At 41.1% G+C, this 10609-nt stretch overlaps 1 protein-coding gene across 1 annotated transcript; it reads right to left on the bottom strand.

Annotated features, from left to right (window-relative positions):
* Positions 1 to 5480: 5480 nt before the first annotated feature.
* On the bottom strand, positions 5481 to 8480 carry ptgfr (prostaglandin F receptor (FP); the record flags this gene model as incomplete). Its single annotated transcript, XM_080730403.1, has 2 exons — positions 5481 to 5771; positions 7686 to 8480. The coding sequence occupies 2 exons, from the start codon at positions 8478 to 8480 to the stop codon at positions 5481 to 5483; spliced, it is 1086 nt and encodes a 361-aa protein (XP_080586529.1).
* Positions 8481 to 10609: the final 2129 nt, after the last annotated feature.

Genomic DNA, 10609 nt, shown 5'->3' with positions numbered 1-10609 from the left:
GGGATGAGGACGATGTGACGTCACACACCATATGCTTGGTGAAGTCCGCAAAGCTGATAGAGGCCGCTACCGCCACCTAGGGGTTTCTGTGTGCTTGGTGGTGTCTCATTATACCATTGATTGAAGTATTAGAAGTTTGCATAGGGAAAGGTATTGATTGATTGAAGAATTAAGTTTGCAATAGAAAAAAGTACAATTTCATGACAGTATAAATCACTGGTACAAGGTCAACTAAAAGGAGATCCTAGAAAGCCGAGGCTTATTTCCAGAGGAACCTCACTTTAAGTAGCCTATCTCATATAACATTGAAAGACAAACGGATAGAACATAGTACTTTATCTAGGATAATATCAATTTCAAAGGCAGAAAAAGCATAACATCAAATACAAAGGCCGAAAAAAGGGTTGGGGGGGGGGAGCATGGGGGCAGCCGCCTGAAGGTGACTTTTCATACCGATTTTGAATTACACCATTGATTGAAGTATTTATTAGAAGTTTGCATAGGGAAAGGTACAGTTTCATGACAGTAGAGTTCACTGGTACAAGGTCAACTAAAAGGAAACTGGGGACTGCCCATTGGTTCGACCCCCCGGCCGTTGGTCAAGAAATTGGCTGCAGCCTGGAATAAGAGTTAGGTTTCGATGATATGAAATGCTGAAAGATGCTGAAAGAATTCTTTTTAGAATAATTGTTTTTAAATATGGTCCTTGATGCGCTTAATTAGTGTTTGACCCCATGTTGTAGGCTACATGCCTAAACTGTGATTGTTTTTAACATTGTGATTGTTTTTAAATAACATTAAATTAGGGTCATAAAACTTCTATACATTATTAAATTATAAAAAAGAGTCGGCTATAGTTTTTAGATGATGCAATTTGGATCTTTCTAGAACTTCACAATTCAAAATATGGGTCTATCTTTACTCCAGTTGTTCACAAAGAATATTACCAGTGTAAATCTGTTGTTTGTTCTATCAAGAAGAGCGGAGTCAATCACATAAAGAAAATAAATCATGTCCCAGTTCATATTTCTTTTCTCTTTTTCTCCACATTTGTTTTTGTTTGGGACACTGATTAACACGTCCAGCATGATTCTAAAGCATTATTTTGTTCGCCATTGTTTTTTTCTCCCCCTGCATTTCCGTGCTTTATATCAAAGAATAAGTATAGAGAGACAGGACAACAAAGGCAGAGAGATGTGGTTGAACGTAAATACGAATACATTGATACCAGGGCAGGAATATCAGGGAGGCCATGAAGGCCATGGCCGTCATTGCCCAACTTGCCCCTCAGTTTGGCCTTGTGCCCCTCAAAATAATGGCATGCCCTGAGGCCACAGTGGCCTCTACCACTTATACTCCTCTGTCTCTGTCTTGCCAACATGTAGACACCAGTGTCTCTTTCTTGTCATGTAGACACCAATGCCTTTGTTGAGTCCACATTTTAAACCAATCAGTATCTTTGATTGGCGCAGGGCTGACCATGGATCAGATTGTAAATGCCAATTTATTTATTTCACAGCAGATAGTCTACAATACATATTACATTTAAAATCATCCTTAACCCTTAAATTAAATTAATTCTTTCAATGGACCAATATCTTGTTTTATTTGATGGCCTTCCTGCCCTGGCATTTGGCCTTTGTGCCCTCAAACAATGGACAACATCAAAGGCCAATAAGTGGCCTTGCCCCTAAAATGACGAAATTCCAGGCCTGGTTGATACTGTTTGCACTTATCTCATGTACAATGCACGGATTCTCTTTTGCACTGTCTATTCTCATGTACGTACCTGCTGCTATGTGGACCTATCAACACTCTGCCTCCCCTCCCTCAATTCCTTTCTCTTCTTGAAAACAACTAAAACGAGGGAGCTCGCACAGAAATGAATTCCACCCACTGTTTTAAACCTGTGATGTGACAATAATGTAGATTGAAGTGGCTGAGCTGCCCGGCACCCCATAGCCTTCTTAAATTGTTTGAAAACAAAAACTATTAAATAGTGCTTCTTTCATGATGTCCTACCTTATTAGCACAGAGACATCACATTCACTACGTCAACATGGAATAAAAGTTGAAAATCATTTGAAGGCCACATTTGTGAACACCCGTTGATCAAGAACGATGGCACTCTGATCCATTTCAACAACCCCAAAGTGCAGGCTTCTCTCTCTGCCAACACCTTCGTAAACTCTACCTCCTGAGCCACACTATTTAAAAAAAAAAAGCCGATCTATGTGGGAGTTTAAGTGGTTCAACTGCTTTTGATGCTATATAAAATTACTGGGCCCCCTTGGTCCTCCCCCCCCTCTCTCTCTCCCTTTTCTGAAATGACACATCTGCAGGGGTCATCGCCATGCTGGCTTGTGGTGGGCATTTTTTTTTTAAATAATTTTTATCCCACAATTTTGTAACCCATTTTTTCACCCAGTGCCAATTGCCTATGTAATCCTGGGCTCTGCTCTCCCTCTGCCAACCTGGGGAGGCAACGGACTGACCTCATGCTTCCTTCTATGCATGAGGAGTCCAAGTTGCTTCTTTTCACCTGACAGTGGAGATTTCCCTGGTTTGGACGTAGCGCGTGGAAGGAACACGTTATTCCAACCAGTTTCTTTCCCCTCCATCAGGCGCCCCGGCTGGCCAGGGGGAGGCATTATTGAGACCAGGATTACGTGCATGTTTTTGTGAGGGTATCAACCCTAGGAGACACAGGGAGAACATGCAATCTCCACACAGAAAGGCCCTATCGCCAACCCCACCTAGGGTGTGGGCGCTGATGACGCGCAGGAGGAACACGCCGCCAGTGCCCACAGCGTCCCCCGGCGGGAATCGAACCCAGGACCTTCTAGCTGTGAGGCGAAGCGCTAACCACTGTGCCACCGTGCCCCCCTTGTGGTGGGCATTTTTGTCAAAATTATTTTTTTTACATACAAAATGAGTGGACAATAATATTACTACCAGAAACACACAAAGAGTTATCCCTGAACAGGTCTGTAACTCAAAGAGTGTACAAAAGCGTCCATTTAGTTCCATTTGTGTAAAACATTTGAGAACCACTTATACTAATTGGACTCCTGATATAACGGTGACTAAACCACTTTCCTTTGAGATTTTCTGCGGAAGTTCTTTGATTGAAGACGTCCGACTTCTCAGTGACTGTCTGACAGCATTGATAAGTCATCATCATACATCACCAGTTGAATTAGTGCACTTAAAGGGGCACTCCACCACTTTTCAACCTATGTTCATATAATTGGTCCTCATTCAAAAATAGCTTTTCTTTTCTTTTCTTTTTTTTTTTTTTTTCTCAGAGGAGGGCTGTGGGCTGGTCAGAAACCCATAGTCTTGTGACATCATCGATTACCAATCCAGCTTATAGAAACTGCAGGCTTTCTATTCCTGAAAAGTTGCAATTTTAAAGTGGAAGCCATTGTTCTCGCGATATTAAAAATCTAAATATTTTTTTCAAAAATATTGATTACATTTTTTTGGGGGAAAATGATGATGTCACAAGACGATGGATTCTGAACTTCCCACAGCTCTCCTAGGAGACTTGGACTGAGTAGAAAAAAATTGTGATATTTTATCATGAACATTAGTGAGGACCTATTATATGAAGACAGGTTGAAAAGTGGTGAACTACTCCTTTAAGTGATCGTTCTCAAACATTAATTTCAAGGGACCTCATAACCATAACTCAGTCTGAGAGTGAGAGTGTCCATGTCATTTTGGGGGGGACAAAAAGTTTGAGCACCACTCTGACCATTGATATAACAACATGGGTTTTTCACAAAACTGTTAAGATTTAGAAGACATTTGATTTTCAGTTTCCTGACCCTCAGGTCTTGCGGGTCCATTTGGTTCCATTACGGGTCAACTTGGTTCCATTTGCACACTCTCAGAGTTACAGACCTGGCTGTAAGGGTCCATTTGGAACCGCCTCAAGGAACCCAGAGGGTCCTTGAACTCCACTTTGAGAACAACTGCAAGAGGAGCAGTGATTAGGCTTACTTCATATACAGTGTCATCATTCTCTGGTTATACAAACTATAACACCCATACACTAACGTTTTTATTTCTTTATTAGTCAGCAGAAATGGATGAATTCAACATTTTCTTTTTTGTGTGCGAGCCTTTGCTTTTAAAGTTTCTACAGCGCAAGATTGGTCAAGAGTCAATACCAAGTTTATTATGATGATGATCGTCTCAAGACCTTACCATGATACAAACGCATCAAAACAATATTTAAAAAATGCACTAGTGAGCGTAACAGCTGAACGAGACAGCTGAACAGCTTATATGTCCCGCAGACTCCAGCTGGCATTGGCTGTTCTCGACCCAAGAATGACTGTTTATGGATTTTAAAGGATAATTGAGAGAATAAGCAACTAGGCCAATGTGATTAAGTTAGCTGTTTACAACAATACATTATCAGCTGAAAATATATAAAACATCAGAAGTACGACACAAGCTTCAGGAAAGATACGGTGCCAGAGCTACAATATTAACATTGTCTTAGAAACAGCAAACATACAGTGAATACCTCCAGCAGAACACAAATAGAAACTATGAAACAAGTGAAATTATCCATGTTTTCTGAACACTATGAGCAGTAAATAGATACATATTTTGTTCATAGCTTCTGATTCATGAACAAGAGACAACAAATTCAGCTATAAAATAGTTCAAATTGTGCAGACATGTCTTCCAGTTTCATTAGACGTCACTCAATATGAGTCACTAGATAATAAGCACTGGACTCTCTATTTTGGTCATGTAATAAGCAAGCCTTGACAAGCCATGACGCCCAAAGAGCAGGAACCTATCTCCTGTTTCTGTAGCAACATATTTCATGTTTCTGTAGCAACATACAGTATTTCAAATACCGGTATATGTTCACAAATCTTTAAAAAATAGCTAAAATAACTATTATATCTACAATCTCACGATGCATCGTGATGCAATGTGTTTTGAGGTTGTAGATTGGCTATTTTTGAAGATTAGAACACTGTCATATGATGAAGTAGAATATAGGGCTTAAGACTTAAGTGGTTAAAAAAAATAACTTTGATTACACCAACTAAATGGTAAATGGTGCATTTATATAGCGCTTTTTATCCAAATCGCTTTACAGAGATTGTGCATTACATTCACCCATTCACGCACACATTCATACACCGGTGGCGGAGGAAACCATGCAAGGCACCAAACAGCTCACCGGGAGCAATGTGGGGTTCAGAGTCTTGCTCAAGGACCCTTCGACATTAACTCAGGGGGAGCCCGGATTCGAACTGGGAACCCTTCGGGAACCCTTCGTGCTCTAATAACGGTTTCTCTACCCCTGAGCTATGCCGCCCCAACTGCCTTATTTATTTTTATTTTTTTCTCCTTCTCTGAGAACAAGGTAAAAGTGACAATTGACATATGACAAACTGTAATGAGAGTCCATTTCTCTCGACCTTTCCCCAGTAAGGTCCTTCAGATTACACCGTGCTGATTGATTTGATCTGAGAGTCGAGCCGTTGTATCACACCCTGGCAGTTGTTTGACCTGACATGCACACTGCTGACCTGCACCACTGAGCCGAGGGGTGTGATGTGGCACCTCCAGCGATGTGGAAGCAACAGGAGAGCTTTCCTCAGCACCGTCTTCCTCAGCAGGATGTAGGCCCAGGGGTCCAGGATCTGGTTCCAGGTAGCCATGCGCACCACCAGTAGCAGACTGAAAGGTGCAGGCTTGTCCTTGGTTTGTACGCTCAATATGAAGGTACAGATCTAGACAGGACACAGACAGAATAACAAAGAGAAGTGGTAGATCAGGGCTGTCAAGATTATGAAAGTTTACACGACGATTAATTGTCACTCGAATAATTACGATTAACGATTTAATTGTGTTCTTTGTCGTTGACAATTACATTTCTGTTTGGCTTGTAGTTGCACATGGCAAATATTACACATAACCTAAATATACAAATAAATGACTGACATATTTGACAACTTAATACTTAAAAATATCATTGATAGTGGATATAGCCAATCTACAAGCTCAGAACATTGTGAGCTTGTAGATCTGCTATTTTCACTATTTTTGAAAATAAATTATTATTTTTTCAACATGAAAATGATTATGACGATTATGACAAAATAATTGCGATTATGTCAAATAATTGCGATTATGTCAAATAATTGCGATTAGACGATTATGTAATCATTGTGACAGGCCTATGGTAGATATGAATGCAAATATGAAATGTGATATTATTAGAATACGGTTATCAAAGAAATACATTTAAATATAATGCAGAGTTCTAAAACCTGGGCCTTTAACGCTTTTGATTGATTGATAACTTTATTGATCATGAAATAAAGCATGTAATATACACCTGAAACGCCATAATCAAAAGGATAACACACTAGGAACGCATTGCGGCCCTCAGTATGTGTCGTGTAGTGTGGTGCTGTTGAGTGCATCAAATGTATAAAGTTCAGTAAACAAACACATCTCAGGAACCACAATGCCTACTATCCAATCAGTTCCCTGAACAAACTGAAACCAATTACTGCTTATCAGGTAACATACAGTGACGCGCTGGAGCAGAATAAAGTCTTAGTGAGTTGAAGAAAGCAGCAACTGCTCACCCAAAACACTGTTCAAGTATCCAATGTATTGCAAGCTTTCAGGCCTGCCTGAAGAATGTCTGTCTTCTTCAGACTCTTTTTCAGGAAATGCAAATGGAAAGCACGACCATGAAACTCTTCAAGCTAGCAGAAGAGCTGCAGGGTTTAAAGTGTGTCATACAGCTCATTGTGTTGGTCGCCAGCATGGAGTTTTAGTTACTTTGCAATCTGCTCTGGTCTTTGTCAGGTCTTCACCTGACTGGTCTTCTTCAGGATCTGATGATGACCAGAGCAGGTTACAAGTTGAAACACGTACTGTATATAATTTTCTGTAGCTCTATAGGCCCACTCTCTCATGAGAAGAAGTTGTTTATTCCAGTGACGTTTCATTTTTTTTTTACTATCTTTAGATGCTCTATTTCAAATGTTCTTTTATTAAATCATTAGATAAGCATCCTGACAAGTCCGGTGCAATTAGTTTTGTACCAAGAAGTATTAGAAATAAATAGTGTTTTACGGAAAAGATGATGGATGCATGAAATTATATTGTACTTACTAAAACTAAAGGATCATGGATTACTTATGTCTTTGGTTGTCCTTTGCCTGTTGACCTCCATTAATCAGTTCTTATACATACAGGTATAGTTAACTTCATCATCAACATCAAAGGATTTACCTTCAAACTATAAAGGCAGAAGGCATGTCATAGAAGTCTTATATCGTCGTTGTCGGGTGTAAACCTTGTATGTCCAAAACCGTTCGTTTTGCATTTATCCTTTTAAAAATGATTCAAACTAGTGAAAACAGCCGATCTACAAGCACACAACGCCTCGCACCGCGAGGCGTTGTGTGCTTGTAGATCTGCTGTTTTCACTACTTTTGTGCGACGGCGTTGTATGGTGAAGCAGGGCTTTACTTTGCGATAACATGTACACATTTGAAACTTGGAGATACGAGGTTTCTGCCCGACAGTGACGATATAATCCTACAGAAACTCTGTGAGGACAGAGGACTTCTTGAGCCACACAGCAGAGACAAGGCTCTACCTGAGTACCAGTAGGTATTTCTTACCAACAAGGGTCCCCAGCACACACAGGATAACAGCAGTATAGCCAGGAGCTGGCAAATCATCTCCAAGTCATAGCAGGTGCCTCCTGTGCTGTGTCTCTTGCGGCGCAGCCTCGACTGCAGCAAGGTGCAGCTGGTCAGAGTGTTGCTCACAATGGAGAGCAGCAGGGCTAGTAGACCCAACATGGAGAAGAGCAGAGGCAGGAGCACATCCAGCCTGTCCCTCATGCCCTCCATACGGAAGAAACACCAGCTCCTCGACCACTGTACCTGGTAGGGCTTCCTCAGGACAACAGGCAATATGGCCACCAGAGCCGCCAGCAGCCAGGAGAGAGCCAGCAGTTTCTTTGTGTGGTGGGCATCCAACGAAGTATGGAAGAGGGGCCTGGTGATTGCGAGGCAGCGCTCCACAGCCATGGCGCTTCCTAAGAACAAGGGGCTCAGGCCAAAGAACACCAAGCTGACCCCAAAGAGATCACATAATCTGTTGTGGGGGTCAAAAGTCTCCCAGTCCTTGTCAGAGCTGTAGACGTAAACTACCAGAGATCCGGTGATGAGGTGACCCAGGAGGTTTGTGATGACTAGGCTACTGGCAAACACAAAGAATGTGGCTTTGGACTTCAGATGGAGGCGGCGCCGGCGGTAAGCCTTGAGCAGGATGAAGCAGGCCAGGCTGTTGGCCAGGATCCCCATGGTCATGGAGATAACAGTGGTTGTGACCTGCAGTTCCTTCTGGATGGTGGCGTTGGCAGCTCTGACCTCTGAGCTGCAGATTGTGTCTGAGGTCCCATTAGCCATGGTCAACGTGTGAAGTCTGATCAGGAGCATAAATGGAAAATTGAAAGGGCGAGTCACAGTTTATTTCACACAGAATTTAAAATAGGTTCATTTGTTTACTTGCTGGCATCCTATAGTTTCTATAGTTTTAACGCACAAAAACCTATGATATTGTTTAGACCAGTGGTTCTCAACCATTTCACACCAAGTACCACCTCAGAAAATATCTGTCTCTCCATGTACCACTAATACAGGTGCATAGCCCTATGCCTATTCCGCTATGCACAAGCCAATAATTTGATGATCGGGTCATCGGTCAATAGGACGCCCCCGCCCGTCATCAAATTATTGGCTTAAGATGTAACAAAAACAAAAACAACCGATAGAAATAAGTATTTTTTTGTGTGTGTGAATTACTCCTTTAACTCCTGCAGTTGTCACACAATGCCACTAGCCTCGGAAACCCAGACTTTTATTTTGGCGATACAATACCACAGACACTGAGACAGACACTGAGACAGACATTGAGACAGACATTGAGAGCCTTTTTCAACCAAGTGCTTGGTCAGAACTACCTGTGGTATAATATAATTATTTCACTCCACTTTTTGTCTTTTTTCTTCCTTTTTGTGAGAGTCCTCTGTGTACCACCAGAGGGTGGCTCAAGTACCACCAGTGGTACAGTACATGTACCACAGGTTGAGAACCACTGGTTTAGACTGAAGCTATACAGTAGGTTCTTGGTTTAGTAGTCTACCTGATCCTACCGGTAGGTTACTGAGGCTCTACACTGTCTCTTTGCATTTCATGTATGTGTTTACCTTGCTTACTGTAAGTCGCTCTGGATAAAGCGCATCAGCTAAATGCCTTTATTGTAATTAGTCTGGTTGTAGACTATAGTAGGCTACTTGTATTTATTGTAATTGTAAAATTGTAACATTAGAGTGGCATAATTTGGCACTAAAGTGAATTGGGATAATAAATACATTAAATGCTACATGTAAGTATAAATTAATTACATTTTTAATGTGGTGCAAGCACTGTTCTATAGAAATGTCTAGTAGGATTATAAAACTAAAATAAAATATAGTGACAGATTCACTTTTACAACCATGAAAATCAAATAATTTCCAAGTTTGAAAGACACCCTTTTGGTTAAACAAAACAGACTTACAATAAAGTTGTTCTAAATACCGTAGCAACAAGTGTGGTTTCAGTTTTGACCACCTCACCCTTTTGGCTTGCATCAAACTAGATCACACTGAGACATGTTCCTAATGGCCATGGATAATGAATAGTGAATAGTTCCTTACCTCAGGGTAGATCATCGTTCAAATTCGCCATAAATTATAATAGTCCCTCTCAATCTCCCTGGATTTCGATTCTACATGAATAAATCAAAGCTCTCCTGTCGCGATTCTGGCAAGCCTGTCCAATGTGTTTTTTTGTTTTTTTGTTTTTTTCCTTCTCGAAGAGCCGTATGGTTCAATATAATTTCTTCACTCTTGTTCCATTGTGCTGCGGTCTGCTCCGATAATGCGCGTTCTTGTAGCGGGGCGCACTGGCCAGTGTGGCAGGCAGTCACTTTAAGAACTGTTGAAGAGTCCGTGTAGAGATGTATGTAGCCTATTGTATACTTCTGAAGACCAATGATGCGTTACGTTAGTAATGAGAATTAATTGTTTCGGTGGCTGCAAGTGTAGCCTAAAGCATCTTAAAATAGAAAGAAAGAAAGAAAGAAAGAAAGAAAGAAAGAAAGAAAGAACTGTTGAGTGAGAAAATAGCAGCAGACATGAATAATGTTAGGCTATATGAGATACATAAAGGGTGCATGTGCCGAAAAGCTTACTAGGATCTCCTTTTAGTGATTGTACTGTCATGAAACTGTACTTTTCCCTATGCAAACTTCTAATACAGTCTTCAATCATCTATCTATCTATCTATCTATCAATCAATCAACCAAACAAATACGTGGTTAACATGCCAGGTGCGGGGAGTGAGGGAGTCTCATCAGTCAGCACAGAGGGGCGGAACACACTCGATCGGAAATAACTGATATTCTATCATGAACACACATTGTTAGCCATTGAGCCAAGCAAGCCGCAAGACAAGCTAGTTCTGAAGGACAGAAAATAGAAAACAGCCAGGTT

The sequence above is a fragment of the Nannobrachium achirus genome (assembly GCF_963921795.1).
Source record: "Nannobrachium achirus genome assembly, chromosome: 1".
In the NCBI taxonomy this organism is placed as follows: domain Eukaryota; kingdom Metazoa; phylum Chordata; class Actinopteri; order Myctophiformes; family Myctophidae; genus Nannobrachium; species Nannobrachium achirus.
The sequence above is the reverse complement of the archived record's forward strand: the minus strand, read 5'-3'. Positions and strand labels throughout refer to the sequence as shown.